General features: G+C 50.6%; 2 protein-coding genes across 18 annotated transcripts in view; one reads left to right on the plus strand and one right to left on the minus strand.

Moving 5' to 3' along the window:
- Positions 1 to 823: 823 nt before the first annotated feature.
- NMRAL1 (NmrA like redox sensor 1) lies at positions 824 to 20,083 on the minus strand. Of its 16 annotated transcripts, XM_078344590.1 has the most exons (8): positions 19,133 to 19,223; positions 14,508 to 14,678; positions 14,129 to 14,204; positions 8,281 to 8,519; positions 6,435 to 6,508; positions 5,699 to 5,948; positions 3,909 to 4,099; positions 824 to 1,124 (listed from the first exon to the last, which is right to left on the minus strand). In XM_078344590.1, exons 4-8 carry the CDS (start codon positions 8,306 to 8,308, stop codon positions 945 to 947), a joined length of 723 nt encoding a protein of 240 aa, XP_078200716.1. In that variant the 5' UTR covers positions 8,309 to 8,519; positions 14,129 to 14,204; positions 14,508 to 14,678; positions 19,133 to 19,223; the 3' UTR covers positions 824 to 944. The 16 variants fall into 16 exon arrangements, with proteins under 16 accessions (XP_078200716.1, XP_009007328.1, XP_078200710.1 ...); XM_009009080.4 differs by lacking the exon at positions 6,435 to 6,508 and having other exon boundaries at positions 14,508 to 14,610; XM_078344584.1 differs by lacking the exon at positions 6,435 to 6,508 and having other exon boundaries at positions 14,508 to 14,733.
- The window catches only part of HMOX2 (heme oxygenase 2), a 34,771-nt gene continuing 33,796 nt past the window's right edge, over positions 19,309 to 20,283 (plus strand). For both annotated transcript variants that reach the window (XM_035266815.3, XM_009009074.5), the window contains exon 1: positions 19,309 to 19,382. The gene's annotated coding sequence lies outside the window, so the exon portion shown is untranslated. The remainder of the gene's footprint in view (positions 19,383 to 20,283) is intronic.

Genomic DNA, 20,283 nt, shown 5'->3' on the forward strand with positions numbered 1-20,283 from the left:
AACTGCTGGCTCAGTGGCTCACACCTGTAATCCCAACTACTCAGGAGGTAGAGGTGGGAAGATTGCTTAAGCCTGGGAGGTGAAGGCTGCAGTGAGCTATGACTGCGCCACTCACTCCAGCCTGGGCAACAGAGTGAGACCTTGACTCTTAAGAAAAAAAAATCACAGAGCTGCCACGGACCACTGTCAGGCAAATGACTGGTCTCTCAGCCTCTGTCCTTCTCTGTGACCCACACCAGCAAGCAAGGTGGGCTTTTCTCTTTCAGTTTTGCTTCCCAACCTTTGCCACAGGCAGCGTCACCTTTTCCCAGCCTTGTCCAATTACTGTGCCCTGCAGGGCAGAGCTCTGCCACATCTGTTTTTCCTTTTTCCAACCTGTTTGAAGATCACCTAAGTCCTGGAAGACACCCAAAGGTCGGCTCCTCCCAGGACAAGGATGAGGCAGGAAAGGGGGAGGCCTTTGTCTCCCCCTATCTCCTGCAGCGCCTGTCCCCAGCTTACCTGTGCAGGTGGCCTCACTAGCTCTGGAGATGAAGGGGATGTGTCAGAAGCACCACTCCTGGGGCTCCTCTGTGTCCTGTGCTATGTCCCTGTCTGTGAATGAATTTCAAGTGTGGTGGGAACAGAGGCTGCTGATTAGAGCCACTCTACTAGCTGAGGTCAGATTGGGCCACTTCACACCCGTTTGACTAAAGACACGTTTAGGTTGCTCGTCACAGTCACCAAGTGATCCCTTCAGCCTTGGACCCATGCTTACTGCTGTGTTGGTACCCAGCTACCACCCCAACCAAATCCTGGAAGAAGAGTCCTTTCCTCCTGGAAGTCATCTGGGAGAAAATTGGCTTTATTCAAAAAGTTTTTTGGTAACATAGGGAAGGATGATGGTGCCTCTGCCCCTCTGGTACCCCCGACCAACCCCCACAAGGGGCTGCAAAGCAGGCAGGTCACAGCAGGACGAAGTCCCCTTTGTGCTGTTCCAGCCACTGGTCCAGCGTCAGGGCCTTGGGGTTGAGTCTCAGGGTCAGCTCGATGTCACGGTCAGGTCTCAGGGCATAGAAACGGAACATGTTGGCCAGGTCCTGGGCTCCAGGGAAGCCAAGCTTTTCGTAGTCCTCAGGAGTCATCTGGAAGCAGAGGATCCTGTCGTGGCTGGCATCCTCCAGTGCCCCAGGAGGTGGCATGGGGAGGCCAAATGGGCTAAGGTCTCCTGACCTGCTACACCCAGAGCCACTATTGTCTCAGTTGCTGACTGAGGTCCTCAGTACAAGGTCATTTGAAAACTTCCACTAAGAGCTCAAAGTTCAGAAACCACTGCTCTTGTGAGCTGCCTGGCATTCTAGATCAGTTTAAAGACTGTTCTTGGCCAGGCGCCATGGCTCGTGCCTGTAATCCCTGTACTTTGGGAAGCCGAGGCAGGCAAATCACTTGAGGCCAGGAGTTTGAGACCAGCCTGGCCAACACAGTAAAACCCCGTGTCTACCAAAAATACAAAAATTAGCCAGGCCTGGTGCTGGGCGTGTGTAATCCCAGCTACTTGGGAGGCTGAGGCAGGAGAATTACTTGAACCCAGGAGGTGGAGGTTGCGGTGAGCTGAGATCACACCACTGCACTCCAGCCTGGGCCACAGAGTGAGACCCTGTCTCAAAAATGAATAAAGAAATAAAAAGACTCTTATTTTCAGATCATGAGATGAAAACATCTCAATCCCTTCCAAATCAGAGACCTGCCTGCATCACTTTCTTGCTCAAAAACCAAAGCTTGACCAGACATGGTGGCTCACGTCTATCATCCCAGCATTTTGGGAGGTGGAGGTGGGAGGATTGCTTGAGCACAGGAGTTTGAGACCTGGGCAACAAAGCAAGACCCCTTTGCAAGGCACAGTGGCGTGCACCTGTAGTCCCAGGTACTTGAGGGGCTGAAGTGGGAGCGTTGCTTGAGCCTGGGAGGTTGAGGTTGTAGTGAGCTAAGATTGCACCACTGCACTCCATCCTGGGCAACAGAGTGAGACTGTCTCAAAAACAACATACACACACACACACACACACACACACACACACACACACACACAACCAAACCAAACCCAAAGCTGTTCCCGTCCCTACTAAGCTGAATCTTAACTCCTCAGCTCCCCCAAATCCTCCATGACCTGGCTCAGATCTTTTACTTCTTTTTTTTTAAGCAACACAAGTCATTTAGTGCCTGTTTTTGGGGTGTTAGGCATAGCACTAAAACAAAGGTCTGCATTTTTTCATTTAAACTTCACCACAGACTGAAGGGGTGTATACTATTGATACACCCATTTCACAGATGAGGACACTGAGATGCGGGGGGTCAAGGAATATGTCAAAGCCCACATGTTGGCAGGTCTCGATGGCTCGAACCAGATCTCAGACCAGGAGGCTGACCCACGTGAACCCTGAACCTTTCCATGCCATGGCCTCTTCCCATTACTTCTGGGCCTGGGTGAGGCTCTATGGGTGACTTTTCCCTCCCCTCCCCTCCTTCCTCTTCTTTCTCTTTTTTCTTTTCTTTTTTTCCCTGAGACAGAGTCTTGCTCTGTTTCCCAGGCTGGAGTGCTATGGCGCAATCTTGGCCCACTGCAACCTCCGCCTCCTGGGTTCAAGTAATTCTCCTGCCTCAGCCTCCCAATTAACTGGAATTACAGGCGCACACCACCATGCCTGACTAATTTTTGTATTTTTAGTAGAGATGGGGTTTCACCATATTGGGAAGGCTGGTTTTAAACTCCTGATCTTGTGATCCACCCACCTCATCCTCCCAGATTACTGGGATTACAGGCATGAGCCACCGTGCCCTGCCCAACTTTTGTCTTTTAAAGACTCCAGTGTTTCCCAGATTCTTTTTTTCTTTTCCCCCCAGGGACGGAGTCTTGCTCTGTCTCCCAGGCTTGAGTACAGTGGTGTGATCTTGGCTCACTACAACCTCTACCTCTGAGGTTCAAGTGATTCTCCTGCCTCAGCTTCCTGAGTAGCTAGGACTACAGGTACATGTCACCACACCAGGCAAATTTTTGTATTTTTAATAGAGATGAGGTTTCACCATGTTGGCTAGAATGGTCTTGATCTCTTGACATTGTGATCCACATACCTCCACCTCCTAAAGTGCTGAGAGATTATAGGCATGAGCCACAGCACCCAGCTGATTCTTTTTTTTTTTTTTTTTTTTTTTAGTGGGAGTCTTGTTCTGTCTCCTAGACTGGAGTGCAGTGGTAGGATCTTGGCTCACTGCAACCTCTGCTTCCCAGGCTCAAGCGATTCTCCTCCCTCAGCCTCCCAAGTAGCTGGGACTGCAGGTGTGCACCACCACACCCGGCTTATTTTGTAGTTTTAATAGAGATGGGTTTCACCATCTTGGCCAGGCTGGTTTCAAACTCCTGACCTCAGGTGATCTACCTGCCTCGGCCTCCCAAAGTGCTGGGATTACAGGCATGAGCCACCACACCTGGCCTCCCAGATTCTTTAATAAGTAGGTCTTACTTTCCTAATGGTAATGATAGACATTAGAAACCAGGTCCCCAGGGGTCTGTCCAGTGGGCTTCCTGCCCGCCCAGCCAGGCCAGTGGGAGCAGGGGTTGGGTCTATCTTTCCAGCCTCTTTCCCTTCCAATCGCCTCCCACAGAGGAGCCCAGCACGGCCTGCATTTTCATCCTCCTTGCCTTGGCTCCTATGGTCCCCTCTTCCTGGATACTTTTCTCTCTACTTGGTCAAAACATGTAAGCCAGAAATTTCACTCTGTGACCAGAAAATAAACATTGCAGGAAATCTACATTGACAATGAACAAACAAATTTAGATGCATTGCCCAGAGGGGTGGGTGGCCCTGGATACACCCTTCCCACTGGAGTTAGCCCTGAGAGGCTGCCCAAGTCCCCAGGGGCGGGAGGCCCACCTTGGTGTTGTGCACAACCTTGCGGGTGTGCTTGGTGAGCAGGGCAGCGTACTCCTCGGCCGTGTGTCTACAAGTGCTCAGCCCGATGTTCTGGCCGACGTATTTTTCTGGCATCTTCAGCAGGCTGAGCACCACGGGACCCAGGTCAGAAACGGACATGCCATCCATGGGAACGTCACCTGTGGGCAAGCCTGTGGGGTAGAGACAGGAGCTAGCTCTTGTCCCGAGAGCAGATACGGGCAGGGCCAGAGCCCATCTCCAAAGGGTCCAAGCTGGTTTTTCGCAGCAGTCAGCTGCACATGCCAGCACTAGGGCATGGCTAAGACATGTCTTGCTATTTGTGGTAGTGCAGAGGGCAGCAGTGGCATTGAGTCAGGAACGGATGGAATCCAAGTGCTGCCACCTGTGGCAGGCTGTTGAGGCTGAGCCTGAACGGGGCTAAGAACCCGGGCCTGCCCAGCTCTCTCAGTGCTAGGATGATGGACAAGGGACAAAGGAAAGGGACTTCGAAAGCTGCTATGGAGACTGTGGCTGGAGCCCAGGGTCTCCGCTGATCTCGAGGCAGCAGTCCTGAAGTACTGTCATATCCTAAATTCCTGGAAGCTGGAATGTCCACCTCTGGGTGGATACTCTAAGTACCAACTCACTAGGAATCCTGATGAACCAGACACCAGGGCTAGCCCAGAGCAGCACATCCAGGATAAATCCTGAATGAATGAATGACTCAACCTTCAGGCTGAGGTTTTGTAGATAGGGAGGCTGGTGAGTGTCTGGGTGTGGCCCCAGGAATGTTTGGGTCCCATCCTCCTTACCTAGAGACAGGAGCCAATGCAGCTGCCTATTCAGATCACCTGGTTTGCAGCTTTGCAAACGAGAATAGACGGTGGTACCAAAGGGCTACCACTACCACCAGACTCAGCTCGCCAGGTAGGCAGAACTCCCCTAGGCTTACAGCCCTGCAGGCCCTTATGCTAGGGTGACCTGGGATTCACACAAAGAGTAAGGCGTAGCCAGCCAGAGGCACTGGTGACTTCCTGTCCTGATCACTGAGTGACCAGCAGGACACAGGTTGGGTGAGCCTCCTTCTCAACCAGGGCCAGTGCACCTAACCAGTTTATAGACTTGCCAATGGACACTGAGAAGAAAGAGCTTTCCTAGTTTGTGAAATCTGCAACTGAACCTCATTTTCCAAATCCTCTCCCCCTTGTCTTTCTGTTTGTTTGTTTTGACACAGTGTCACTCTTGTTACCCAGGCTGGAGTACAATGGCGTGATCTCGGCTCACTGCAACCTCTGCCTCCTGGGTTCAGTAATTCTCCTGCCTCAGCCTCCCTAGTAGCTGGAACCACAGGTGCATGGCACCACACCCAGCTACTTTTTGTATTTCTAATAGAGACAGTGTTTTACCAGGTTGGCCAGGCCAGTCTTGAACTCTTGACCTCATGTGATCCACCTGCCTCGGCCTCTCAAAGTGCTGGGACAACAGGGGTAAGCCACCACGCCTGGCCCTCCTCCTTATCTTTGAAGGAGAACTGACAATCACTAGGTCCATTCTGTAAAGTCTTCCAAAGGACGGAGCGACCATCATGTCACCACTGTCTCGGTAGACCTTGCCACCCATGCGAATGTCGGTATAAAGCCCATCTCACAAAACAGGAAGCTGAGGTCCCACAAGCTGACAGGACATGCTCAGTCCTGGCCCTAACATGAGGAAGCAAGGGCCCAAACCCGGTACTAACGGCTTCACAAGGCGAGAGCTCTGCCTCACCGCGCACAAGGAAGGGCACTCACTTAGCAAGTAGCTCTTTCCATCTGGGGCTTTCTGGGGCAAGAAGTGGGAGAGGAAGTTCTCGAAATAGCAGGGCAGCCGCACACTGGTCATGGGAACGCCGATGTCCCGGAAATATTCCTCCACCTCCCCTTTGCCGTCAAAGTGCGCGGCGGTCAATCTCCCAGCTGTCAGCTTCTTGATGTTCTCCAGCCCACTGTAGACCACATAGTGGAGGCCCAGGCGCTTGGCCAGATCAGCCAGCAACTTTCCCTGGAGGGCAGGGAAGGAGAGATCACAAGGCTTAGAGGAAGGACGTCTGTCCCTGGTCACAGCCCCGGCACTCTAATCCCGGAGCGGCCACCATCTTCAAGGTTAACAGCCAGATCCACTCACTCCTGAGGAGGCCCCCTTTCCTGGAATGATGTTCACACATGACAGCACACCTGTTAACACAGCCCTACCCTCTACCAGCCACCGACTCTGGCCCACTATGTGCAACACGGGAGGGGCAGGCAGGTCAGCTACGAGGGGACAGCCTGCACAGCGGCCCAGAGGACAATCCACATGTCTGATCATTGCTCATCCCAGAACTCCCTGCCCACGGAACTCAGCCATCTTCCTCGAGAGCCATGGGAGGCTAGACAGAGGCGCCACAGCTGCTTAGGTTCCAGTTAGGCTTTGCCATGTACTGGCTGTGTGACGCAGGTCAAGTGATGGCACCATCTGACCTTGTTGGTTAAATGCAGACAACACTACCTGCTGTATAAGGTGATGCAGGGAGTCGGATGGTGGCCTCCAAAAAGGTAACGCTGCATCCTGTCTCCTGGAACCTGTGAACGTGACTTTATTCACGAATAAAAATGGTCATGGCAGATGTAATTATGTGAAGGATCTTGGGATGAGAAAGAACATCCTGTACTAACTAGATGGGCCCTAAATCTAGTAACCAGCTTGCTTATTTATTTATTTATTTTGAGAAGGAGTCTCGCTCTGTTGCCAGGCTAGAATACAGTGGCACGATCTTGGCTCACTGCAACCTTCACTTCGTGGGTTCAAGTGATTCTCCTGCCTTGGCCTCCTGAGTAGCTGGGTCTACAGGTACTCACCACCACACCCAGCTAATTTTTACGTATTTAGTAGAGATGGGGTTTCACCATTTTGGCCAAGATGGTCTCCATCTCTTGACCTCGTGATCTGCCTGCCTCAGCCTCCCAAAGTGCTGGGATTACAGGCGTAAGCTACTGCGCCCGGCCCCCTAAGCAAGGTACTTATAAGAGATGAGAGAGGAGACGACTCCTGGAGAAGGCCATGTGAAGAGGGAAGTAGAGATTGGAGCTTTGTGGCCACAAGGCCAGGAATACCTGGAGCCATGAGAAGCCGGAAAAAGTGAAGAAGAAACTCCCTCAAAACAGTGTTTTTCCTGGGAGCGATGGCTCATACCTGTAATCCCAGCACTTTGGGAAGCCAAGGCGAGTGGATCACGAGGTCAGGAGATCGACACCATCCTGGCTAACACAGTGAAACCCCATCTCTACTAAAAAAAAAAAAAATTAGCCAGGCGTGGTCGCATGCACCTGTAGTCCCAGCTACTCAGGAGGCTGAGGCAGGAGAATCGTTTCAATTCAGGAGGTGGAGGTTGCAGCGAGCAGAGATTGAGCCACTGCACTCCAGCCTGGGTGACAAAGTGAGACTCTGTCAAAAAAAAAACCAACCTTTTTTTTTCTTTTTTGAAACAGAGTCTTGATCTCTTGCCAGGCTGGAGTGCAGTGGCTCAATCTCAGCTCACTGCAACCTCCACCTCCTGGGTTTAAGCGATTCTCCTGCCTCAGCCTCCTGAGTAGCTGAGACTACAGGCGAATGCCACCATGCCCAGCTAATTTTTTGTATTTTTAGTAGAGACGGGGTTTCACCATTTTGGCCAGGATGGTCTTATCTCTTGACCTGGTGATCCACCTGCCTCAGCCTCCCAAAGTTCTGGGATTACAGGCTTGAGCCACCACACCTGGACTTGAAATTATTATTATTCCCCCCCACCTTTTTTTTTTTTTTTTAAGATGGAGTCTCACTTTGTCATCCAGGCTGGAGTGCAGTGGCCCAATCTTGGCTCACCGCAACCTCTGCCTCCTGGGTTCAAGCAATTCTCCTGCCTCAGCCTCCCAAGTAGCTGGGACTACAGGTGCCTGCCACCACACCCAGCTAATTTTTGTATTTTTAGTAGAGAAAGGGTGTCACCATGTTGGCCGGGATGGTCTTGATCTCTTGACCTCATGATCCACCCGCCTTGGCCTCCCAAAGTGCTGGGATTAGAGGTGTGAGCCTGGCTGAAATTATTTTTTTTTAAAGAAACAACTTGTAACATTTTTTATTAAAAAAAAACAAACAGGGCAGGCACAGTGGCTCACTGAGACTGAGACTGACTCAAAGAAAAGTCACTGGAGGAGAAAGCAACGGCGTCCACCTGCATCACAGCCTAGAGCAGGCAGAGGAATGAAGACGAGGGAAAGGCCTGCAGTGGTTGGGCCTCCCTGCAGAGTCAGAGCTCCTCCCAGATGCTCTGCTCCTAGCCTGGCGCGGCCTCCCTGCAGCTCCCACCTGCCCTCACCTGCTTGACCTCCTGCTCCTGGCTGCATTTCTCCCAGTAATTGGTCACAATGAAGGCGGCGTGAGCCCCAGTCAGGGCCAGTTCCATGCTGGCCTGGTCATCTTGATCTCCCTGCACTACTTCTGCACCTTGCAGCCTCAGCTCCTTTGCTACCTTCTTCCTAGGGTTTCGCGTCACCACTCGAACCTTGAATGTCCCATCTTCCAGGAGCGTGCGGGCCACAGAGCCACCCTGGGCACCTGCAAAGAGTCAGAAAGACCTCCCAGGTCATACCTGCCTGAAAGTCCCACTGAAGGCTGAAGCCTGAAGGAAGTGCTTCACCACAGCAAGGAACATCTGGGAAACCTGTGAGGATTCGCATTCAACTTTTTATTTTATTCATTAATTATTTTTTTCAGATGGAGTTTCGCTTTTTGTTCCCCAGGCTGGAGTGCAGTGGCACAATCTTGTCTTGCTGCAACCTCTGCCTCCTGGGTTCAAGCGATTCTCCTGTCTCAGCCTCCTGAGTAGCTGGGATTACAGGCGCTCACTATCTGGCCCAGATATTTTTCATATTTTTAGTAGAGAAGGGATTTCACTATGTTGGCCAGGCTGGTCTCGAACTCTTGACGTCAGGTGATCCACCCACCTTGGCCTCCCAAAGTGCTGGGATTACAGATATGAACCACTGCGCCCGGCCTATTTATTTTATTTATTTATTTTTTTGAGATGGATTCTTACTCTGTCACCCAGGCTGGAATGCAGTGGCACTATCTCAGCTCGGTGAAACCCAGTCTCTACCAAAAAGTACAGAAATTAACTGAATTTGGTGGCACACCTCTGTAATCCCAGCTACTCGGGAGGCAGAGGCACAAGAATTGCTGGAGCCCGGGAGGCGGAGGTTACAGTAACCTGAGATCATGCCACTGCACTCCAGCCCAGGGGGCAGATAAGGAATCTGTATCCAAAAAACTCCTTCCAAGCAAAGTGCAAAAAAAGAAAAAGAAAAAAAATTTTTTTGATGTAATAAAGTAAAAAAAAAGTAAAATACAAAACAATACTCAGATCTTGATGGGATTCGAATTCTTCCTGAAGTAGAACAAAAAGCCATACTCAGATACAAACCATATTCGCATCTGCTCCAGAAGGACACAAAGGGTCAGATGTGGTGGCTCATGCCTGTAATCCCAGCACTTTGGGAGGCTGAGGCGGGCAGATCATGAGGTCAGGATATCGAGATCATCCTGACCAACACGGTGAAACTCTGTTTCTACTAAAAATTCAAAAAATGTGCCGGGCATGGTGGCGGGTGCCTGTAGTTCCAGCTACTCAGGAGGATGAGACAGGACAATCACTTGAACCCGGGAGGTAGAGGTTACAGTGAGCTGAGATCACACCACTGCACTCCAGGCTGGGAGACAGAGCAAGACTCCATCTCAAAAAAAAACAGAGGCCGGGCGCTCACGTCTATAATCCCAGCACTTTGGGAGGCCGAGGGGGGTAGATCACGAGGTCAAGAGATTGAGACCATCCTGGTCAACAAGGTGAAACCCCGTCTCTACTAAAAATACAAAAATTAGCTGGGCATGGTGGTGCGCGCCTGTGGTCCCAGCTACTCAGGAGGGTGAGGCAGGAGAACTGCTTGAACCCAGGAGGCAGAGGTTGCAGTGAGCCAAGATCACGCCATTGCACTCCAGCCTGGGTAACAAGAGCGAAACTCCGTCTCAAAAAAAAAAAAAGGATACAAAAAAAATTAGTTAACAGAAAGGAATACAAAAACTTATTCAGATCTCGATGCGAGCTTAGTTACACAGGCAAGTGTATCTGTCAGATGTACCCTTAAGATTTTCTGCACTGCAGCTGGCACTGTGGCTCATGCCTGTACTCCTGACACTTTGGGAGGCTGAGGCAAGCAAATCTCTTGAGCCCAGGAGTTGGAGACCAGCCTGAGCAACATGGCGAAACCCTATCTCTACAAAAAATATAAAAATTAGCCGGGCATGGTGGCATGTGCCTGTAGTTACAGCTACCATGGAGGCTGAGGCTGAAGGGTAGCCTGAGCCCAGGAGGTTGAGGATACAGTGAGCCGTGATCACACCACTGCACACTAGCCTGGGAGACAGAGTGAGGCCCTGTCTCCAAAAAAATAAAGAGATTTTCTGTACTTTATTATATGTAAATTTTACCTCATAATTTTTAAAAGTCTGTAAACAAATAGTGAACTCTAGCTACTGTTATGCATGCTTTTGTATGGAAGGGCGATGTGCAAATATCTGCAATTTACACAGAAATGCACCAAAAATAAGGACTGAGGCCAGGCATGGTGGCTCACATCTATAATCCCAACACTTTGGGAGGCCAAGGCAGGCGGATCATGAGATCAGGAGTTCATGACCAGCCTGGCCAATATAGTGAAACCCCGTCTCTACTAGAAAATACAAAAAATTAGCTGGGTATGGTAGTGGGCACCTGTAATCCCAGCTTCTTCGGAGGCTGAGGCAGGAGAATCACTTGAAACAGGGAGGCGGAGGTTGCAGTGAGTGGAGATCGTGCCATTGCTCTCCAGCCTGGGCAATAGTGACAGACTCCATTGCAAAAAAAAAAAAAAATTAAGTACTGAGGCTGGGCACAGTAGCTCATGCCTGTAATCTAAGCACTTTGGAGGGTAAGGGGGTTGGATTTTGCTTGAGGCCAGGAGTTTGAGACCAGCCTAGGCAGCAGGGCAAAACTTTGTCTCTACAAAAAAATTAAAAAATCAGCTGGGCCTGTTAGTGCTCACCTGAAGTCCCAGCTACTAAGGAGGCTGAGGAAGGAGGATTGCTTGAGCCTTGGAAGATATAGCTGCAGTGAGTGATAATTGTGCCACTGCACTCCAGCCTGGGCAACAGAGAGAGACCCTGACTCAAAAAAAAAAGTGTACACCAAGGGCAGGTGTGTGGCTCACCCTGTAATTCCAGTACTTTGGGAGTCCAAAGTGGGAGGATTACCTGAGGTCGAGAGTTCCAGAACAGCCTGACCAACATAGAGAAATCCCGTCCCTACTAAAAAAATACAAAATTAGCTGGGTGTGGTGGCACATGCTTGTGATCCCAGCTACTCATGAGGCTGAGGCAGGAGAATAGCTTGAATCCGGGAGGTAAAGGTTGCAGTGAGTCAACATCATGCCATCACACTCCAGCTGGGCAACAAGAGCAAAACTGTCTCAAAAAAAAAAAAAAAAAAAAAGGGTAGCCGGGCACGGTGGCTCATGCCTGTAATCCCAGCACTTTGGGAGACCGAGGTGGGTGGATCGCAAGGTCAAGAGATCGAGACCATCCTAGTCAACATGGTGAAACCCTGTCTCTACTACAAATACAAAAAATTAGCTGGGCACGGTGGCGCATGCCTGTAATCCCAGCTACTCAGGAGGCTGAGGCAGGAGAATTGCCTGAACCCAGGAGGCAGAGGTTGCGGTGAGCCGAGATCGTGCCATTGCACTCCAGCCTGGGTAACAAGAGTGAAACTCCGGCTTAAAAAAAAAAAAAAAAGGGTACACCAATGTTCATAGCAGCATTATTCGTAATAGCCAAAAAGTGGAAATAAGTAGCCATCCACTGATGAATGGGTAAACAGAATGTGGTCTATCCATAAAGTGGAATATTATTCAGCCATAAACATGAGTAAAGCTGTCAGGAGTTCAAGACTAGTCTGATCAACATGGTGAAACCCTGTCTCTACTAACAAAATAAAAAATTAGCTGGGTGTGGGGGCGCACACCTATAATCCCAGCTACTTGGGAGGCTGAAGCAGGAGAATTGCTTGAACCTGGGAGGCAGAAGTTGCAGTGAGCTGAGATCATGCCATTGCACTCCAGCCTGGGCAACAAGAGTGAAACTCCATCTCAAAAAAAGAAAAAAAATAAAAGAGTCATGATGGCTGGGTGCAGTATCTCACGCCTCTAATACCAGCACTTTAGGAAGCTGGGGTGCACAGATCACGTGAGGTCTGGAGTTTGAGGCCAGCCCAGTCCACATGGCAAAACCCATCTCTACTAAAAATACAAAAATGAGGAGGGCATGGTGGCTCATGCCCACACCTGTAGTTTTAGCTACTCAGGAGGCTGAGACAGGACAATCGCTTGAACCCAGGTGGCAGAGGTTACAGTAAGCAGGGATCACATCATTGCACTCCAGCCTGGGCAACAGAGCGAGACTCTGTCTCAAAAAAAAAAAAAAAAAAAAGAAGAGTAAAACACAGACATGCACTACAACATGAACAAACCTTGAAAATATGCTAAGTGAAAGAAGCTAGACAGAAAAAGCTGTATATTATGATTTTACTCATATGAAATGTCCTGAAAAGACAAATCCATAGATACCAAAAGTAGATTGGTACTTTCGAGGGGTTGGCTGAGAGGAGTAAGAATGGGGAGTAACCGTTCATGGGCTTAGGAGTTTTTTGTTTTTGTTTTTGAGACAGAGTCTCACTGTTGCCCAGGCTGGAGTGCAGTGGCTCGATCTCAGCTCACTGCAACCTCTGCTTCTCTGATTCAAGCATTCTCCTGCCTCAGCCTCCTGAGTAGCTGGGACTACAGGCGCCCACCACCACGCTTGGCTAATTTTTGTATTTTTAGTAGAGACGGGGTTTCACCATATTGACCAGGCTGGTCTTGAACTCCTGACCTGTGATCCCCCCACCTTGGCCTTCCAAAGTGCTGGGATTACAGGTCTGAGTCAATGTGCCTGGCCTTTTTTTTTTTTTTTTTTTTTTTTTTTTTTTTTTTTTTTAAGAGAGTGAGACTTTAAACTCACTCTCACCCAGGCTAGAGTGCAGTGGCACAATCAGGTCACTGCAGCCTCCACCTATTGCATTCAGGTGATCCTCCAACATCAGCCTCCCCAGTAGCTACAGATGCCTGACCCATGTCTGGCTAATTTTTGTATTTTTTGATAGAGATGAGGGTTTGCCATGTTGCTCAGATTGGTCTCAAACTCCTTGGCTGAAACCATCTGCCCACTTGGTCCAATTCAAGTGCTAGGATCATAGGGTTGAGCCACTGCATCTGGGCCAGAGTTTCTTTTTTGGAGTGATGGAAATTTTCTAAAATTGATTGTGGTGATGGTTGTACAATTCTGTGAATACACTAGAAACCAGTAGGTTGACACTTTTTTTTTTTTGGAAGTGAAGTCTGTCACTCAGGCTGGAGTACAGTGGCATCATCTCGGCTCACTGCAACCTCCACCTCCTGGGTTTAAGCAATTCTCCTGCCTCAGCCTTCCCAGTAGCTGGGATTACAGGAGTCCGTCACCACACCCAGCTAATTTTTTGTATTTTAGTAGAGACAGGGTTTCACCATGTTGCCCATGCTGGTCTCGTACTCCTGACCTTGTGATCTGCCTGCCTCGGCCTCCCAAAGTGCTGAGATTACAGGCATGAGCCACAGAGCCTGGCCAAGTTGACACTTTAAACAGGTGGATTGTATAGTTTGTGATTTATATCTCAATAAAGCTGTTATAGATATTAAATATGTATAAATAAGAAAGAACAGGAGCAAAATAATATGCTATCATTTGAAAAAAATGACAATATATGTTATCTACTCTGGCAGGATGTTCAAGAAACTTGATAACAGTGATGGATGAGGTGGAAGAGGGGGCTAGGAAGATTTAATTTTGGTATCATGGTCAAGTACTTCTATTCAAATACATTAAAGTAATTGATTTTTTTTTTAATTGAAAAGCAATTTGGGCCTCATTCCTGCCGCCACATCCCCAACCCGGGTAGGGGATCCCAGTGATCTTACCCTTCCCTGCAGACCCCAGGGCGGGCTGGCTTCAGGGATGGGCGCCCTGGCTCTGTAGGAGCTCCAGTGGTCTGGGGTTTCGCTCACCTGTGCCTCCAAAAACCACCACCACTTTCTTGTCCGCCATGAGGACGAGACCGGGACGAACGCGATCCACATAGATCTGCGGGTAGCGGGAGGCGTGGAGTTGGGGGTGGGACCGGGGTTCCCGCCGGGAGCCACAAGGGTGACACTCGAGTATCTGTCGAGTGGGGCAGCTGGGACCGGAGCAGCAAGCCGCCCATCCCGGGATCTCGGGGTCCTGCGAATCACCTTGTTCCTTTTGGGCCCGATCCTCTACTCCTTCCCACCTCCCCCGAGTCGGGTCACTCGACTCCCTGGCCCGGGTTCCACCAACCGGAGTGACCTCCACGCCAGGCGCCTACCCCCTCCCCGCAGCTCCGGCCCCACCCAGCAGAGCGCCTACCGGCTGCACCGTGTGGGAGGATCAGTGGCTACACAGGGGTAGCGGCCAAGACTCCTCCCCTCCGCGCGGTTGGCTCCTCCAGGCTCCCGCGGTTCTTGGCGTCCTTTCCGGGCATGTGCACAGTGAATTTGTATAAATAGACAATGCTCAAAGTGGAGAGCCGCTTAACGACTGGGAGGAGAAAAATTCCCTCTTTGTCTTGCATGTGAAGTATTTAAATCTTTGTCTTGCATGTGAAGTATTTAAATGAGAGATTATAAAATTAACACAAGACAAAAATATGCCAAATTGCAGGGTCTTAATTGCCGGCGACCACGGAGGACTCAAGTTTCTCCAACCAGTGGCCCCGAATGGAGGGTGACAAGACCTTTTTATGCCCGTAAACCACCTCCGGGGTGAGCCTGTGGGGCGGGGGTGGGGGTGAAGGGATTCAGACATTCTGAAGGCCAGGGGGCACCTCCCCAGCAGAGAGGAGGGTGCGGGTCTCCGGACATTCCAAGGGCTAGGGGACTTGTCACTTCGATTGCTACCTAAGTGGTTTACAGAAGTCAAGATAAGCGTTAGTTTACACATGGTCTGGGCAGTAGTGGAATCCACAGATTTTAGTTACTTATTGCAAGTCGCAGGGGCCAGGATGGAATTAGCTTGGGCTGCTTATTCTGGTAAGCAAAGGCCAACAATTCTGGCAGGCACTGGTAAGAAAAGGTAAGCAGTTTTATTTACAGAAGCCAAGGTTAGCAGTCATTGTGAGGAGAATGGGGCAGCCGTTACAACTTATTTTTGGAAAACAGCTTTGTCTTTTATAAAATGGCGTTGCTCAGGTTCCAGCTATAGCACACATGAACACCTGAATTTTCAGGTATTGGGTGTCAGGTAAAAATAATTAAAGCTATGTCTATGACTTTTATCCCTTGAGGCCTTGTCCGCTGGATTTCTTCCTTGCCTAACTCACTTATAAAATTTTTATTTTATTTTCTATGTTTTTGAGACAGGGTCTCACTCTGTCCCTCAGGCTAAAGTGGCACGATCTTGGCTCACTGCAGCCTCTGCCTCCTTGGTTCAAGCAACTCTCCTGCCTGTCTCCTGAGTAGCTTGGATTACAGGTGCATGCCACCACACCTAATTTTTGTATTTCTGGTAGAGACAGGGTTTCACCATATTGGCCAGGCTGGTCTTGAATTCCTGGCCTGTAATCCCAGCACTTTGGGAGGCCGAGGCAGGTGGATCACGAGGTCAGGAGTTCAAGAGCAGCCTGGCCAAGATGGTGAAACCCTGTCTTTACTAAAAATACAAAAAAATTAGCCCGGGTGTGGTGGTGGGCACCTGTAATCCCAGCTACTCAGAAGGCTGAGGCAGAGAATTGCTTGAACCCGGGAGGCCAAGGCTACAGTGAGCCGAGATCAGGCCACTGCACTCCAGTGTGGGCAACAGAAATGAGACTAGTCTAAAAACAAACAAACAAAAAACTAAAAAGCAAACTAAAAAATGACCCTGGGCTTGGTGCAGTGGCTTACCTGTAATTCTAGTGGTTTGGGAGGCCAAGGCAGGAGGATTGCTTGAGACCAGGAGGTCAAGCCTGCAGTGAGCCAAAATTGTGCCACTGTACTCCAGTCTGGGTGACAAATTAAGACCCCATCTCTCGTTTTTTTTTTTTTGAGACGAAGTTTCGCTCTTGTTACCCAGGCTGGAGTGCAATGGCGCGATCTCGGCTCACCGCAATCTCCGCCTCCTGGGTTCAGGCAATTCTCCTGCCTCAGCCTCCCGAGTAGCTGGGATTACAGGCACGCACCACCATACCTGGCTAATTTTTTGTATTTTTGGTAGAGACGAGGTTTCACCTTGTTGACCAGGATGGTCTCGATCTCTTGACCTCGTGATCCACCCGCCTCGGCCTCCCAAAGTGCTGGGATTATAGGGGTGAGCCACCGCGCATGGTGACCCTATCTCTTAAAAAAAGGGAAGGGGACCATAATGAATATATTTGAGCCTTCCTCACATGGTTAACAAGAATTCTGGACAGACATATAATTAAGCACGAATCAGGCTTACTGTACTTTGACCCACTTCCTTGTAATGAAAGTCACTGATAACTGACCTTTTGCCTCCCCATTGTTCCTGTAGTTAGGATCTCTGACACTGGAATCATAAGCTCTTGTTTAAGAATTGCTTAAGATATTATGAAAGCAGACAGTGCATCATAAAAAAAAAAAGAGTGATTAGGTTGGGCATGGTGGCTCAAGCCTGTAAGCCCAGCACTTTGGGAGGTTGAGGTGGGCAGATCTTGAGGTCAGGAGTTCAAGAGCAGCCTGGCCAACATGGTGAAACATGTCTGTACTACAAATATAAAAAGTTAGCCAGGTGGGGTGACAGGTGCCTGTAATCCCAGCTATTCGGGAGGTTGAGGCAGGAGAATGGCTTGAAACTGGGAGGCGGAGGTAGCATTGAGCTGAGACCTCACCATTGCACTCCAGCCTGGGCAGCAGAGCGAGACTCCATCTAAAAAAAAAAAATTGATTAAAAAAATAGAAATAGGCTGGGTGTGGTGGCTCACGCCTGTAATCCCAGCACTTTGGGAGGCCAAGGCAGGCAGATCAAGAGGTCAGGAGATCGAGATTATCCTGGCCAACATGGTGAAACCCCGTCTCTACTAAAATACAAAAAAAATCAGCCGGGCAGTGTGGCTCGAGCCTGTAGTCCCAGCTGCTTGGGAGGCTGAGGCAGGGGAATCGCTTGAACCCTGGAGTCGGAGGCTGCAGTGAGCTAAGAGTGCCACTGCACTCCAGCCTTGGTGACAGAGCAAGACTCTTGTCTCAAAATAAATAAATATATAAATAAATAAAAATAAAAAATAAATACAAACTTTAAAGGAAAACAAGAAAAATAGAATTGCTTGAGATATTTTTCAGATTCCAAATTCCAAGACAAAAGGTGATGTCAACCAGTTCAAAGACCCCATGGAGGAATGGGGTCAGCATGAGAATATAGTTCCTTCATCTCCCTGTCCCAATGCTTCATTCTGCACTCTTCCACCGATCAACAATCTCCACACTATGGCCCACTTCAAAATCCTTAAAAACCCTACCTCTGAACTCCTAGGGGAGATAGATTTGAGGTTTCCTCCTATCTTTTCATTGGGAGCCCTAAGATTTATTTTTTAAAAGACAGAGTCTCACTCTGTTGTCCAGGCTGTAGTACAGTGATGTGGTCATAGCTCACTGCAGCCTCAAATTTCTGGGTTCAAGTGATCCTCCCACCTCAGCCTCCCCAGTAGCAGGCAATAAAGGTACACACCACCATGTCCAGCTAATTGTTTTTAGTTTTTCCAGAAATGATTTCTATGTTTGCCCAGACTGGTCTCAAACTCCTGACCTTAAGTGATCCTGCTGATTTGGCTTCCCAAATGCACTGGGGTTTTGGGAAGGGGCACTGTATTTCGCTGGTGCTACTATTTTTTTTTTTTTTTTTGAGACGGAGTTTCGCTCTTGTTACCCAGGCTGGACATGATCTTGGCTCACCACAACCTCTGCCTCCTGTGTTCAGGCAATTCTCCTGCCTCAGCCTCCTGAGTAGCTGGGATTACAGGCATGCGCCACCACCCCCAGCTAATTTTTTTTTTTGTATTTTTAGTAGAGACGGGGTTTCACCATGTTGACCAGGATGGTCTCGATCTCTTGACCTCGTGATCCACCCGCCTCGGCCTCCCAAAGTGCTGGGATTACAGGCTTGAGCCACCACGCCCGACTAGCTGGCGCTACTATTAAGCTTGTTTCTCTGCTGCAACCCTGTGTCTTGGTGTGCTGACTTGCCATGCACATCCAGCAACAGACTATTATGGTTATATTATTGTCACCAAAATTTTATTATGAAAATGTGTAAACATAGAATAGTTGAAAGAACTGAAAGGTGAACCCCCATATATTTACCACCTAGTGGTATAATGCCGGCTCACTGCAACCTCTGCCTCCCGGGTTCAAGCGATTCTCCTGCCTCAGCCTCCCGAGTAGCTGGGATTACAGGCACGCACCACCATGCCCAGCAAATTTTTTTTTAGTAGAGATGGGGTTTCACCATATTGGTCAGGTTGGTCTTGAACTCCTGACCTCGTAATCCTCCCGCCTTGGCCTCCCAAAGTGCTGGGATTACAGGCGTGAGCCACCGCGCCCAGCCAGCCAATTTTCTTGTATTTTGAGTAGAGACGGGGTTTCACTCTGTTGGCCAGGCTGGTCTCGAACTCCTGACCTCGTGATCTGCCTGCCTCAGCCTCCCAAAGTGCTGGGATTACAGGGTTTAAGACTATTCTGTCATTCTGGCTGCTGTTTGAAGAATGCGAATAATGGGGCAAGACCAAGGCAGGGAGATCAGATACGAGACTGGAGACAGAGATGTCAGAGTTAAGTCTCGGGTTTCGCAGTGAAGCCTGCACACGGCTGGTTGGCTGGTTAATGGATTGCACTGGCAAGTGACCAAGAGGGCAGTGCCCCGGTTGACAACCCTATTTCTTACATCACTGAGTGGGTATAAGAGGGTTAAACCACACTGGGCAAGAAAAGTACTCATCCCTGAGGCACCCTCCCACACCTCGGCTCTTGTGAACACTAGCGTTCCTGCCGAAGCACCCGACTTACCGCGCTAAGCAGAGCCTGAGTCTGCAACCTCCAGGGACCTGGAGAAGCAGCGTATTCCGCTTCCAGCTTCTCGCGAGGGCGTGCCCGCTACAAAGGGCGTGTCCTCCGCAGGCCCCACCCCGCGTTGCGTGCTCACGTCGCGCCGGTCTCGCGCCCGCCCGCTGGGCTGCGCGGACAGCGGTGCCGGAGGGAGTCGCTGACGGGCACGCTGACTGGTGGCTGGCGGACGGGCGACAGCGACCTGCGGCAGGTAAGCAGTCTGCGCCCTCCCGGGGCCCTCCTTCCGTTTGGCTCCTTGGGCCGCGCCGTGTCCTCCGTGGGCCCTGCCTCGGTGCAGGCCTTCGGAGCTGCGCTCGGCGGGGCCACAGCCCTCTGCGTCTCCGATGCGGGCCTGAGGGGAGACTGGCAGGGGGCGGCCGGAAGCCGGGTGAGGCCAGGCAGGCAGTCAGGAACAGGCGTGGAGGGGCTGTGAGGGGAGGGCGAAACCCCGGACGCCGCTCTTCAGAAGTCGTCTCGGGGGCGCGGGGAGGGCTGAGCGTTTCCCTGGGGCTTCCCTGTTGGGCCCATCCCCTCCTAGCGTCACTGCGGTGCGGGGCGAGGTGACCCTCGTAGCTGGGGACGTCAGCGGTGCGGACGGGGGCTGCCGGCAGAGATTGGAGCCCGCCTTGGCGGCTTCCCAGGCTGTTGGCGTTGGCCGTTGGCATCTGCCCTTCCTCCAGTACCCCATCTCTGTCGGAAGTGCCCCTTGAGTCGGTGTGGTGACTTCGCGAGTGAACCCTGGTACGCCTTGGAGCAGAGTCAGACTGGGAAGGGTCAGGTGTCGGGGCAGCCGGTTAGTCCGGACGCGGGTTTACCTGTGACCTTCTGAGCGCAGTGCTCTGGGTGCATTCATCGTCCTGCAAAAGCTGCCGGGGCCGCCTTGCAGCCTTTGCGCTGGGCCTGTCTGCTTCTGGGCCGGGCACGTGGCTCACGCCTGTAATCCCATCACTTTGGAAGGCAGGGGTGGGCGGATCGCTTGAGGTCAGGAGTCCGAGACCAGGCTGGCCAACACGGTGAAACCCCATCTCTACTGAAATTCAAAAATCAGTCGGGCCTGGTAATGTGCACCTGTAGTCCCAGCTACTCGGGAGGCTGAGGAAATCGCTGGAACC

This window comes from Callithrix jacchus, chromosome 12 (genome assembly GCF_049354715.1).
Source record: "Callithrix jacchus isolate 240 chromosome 12, calJac240_pri, whole genome shotgun sequence".
NCBI classification, from domain to species: Eukaryota; Metazoa; Chordata; class Mammalia; order Primates; family Cebidae; genus Callithrix; species Callithrix jacchus.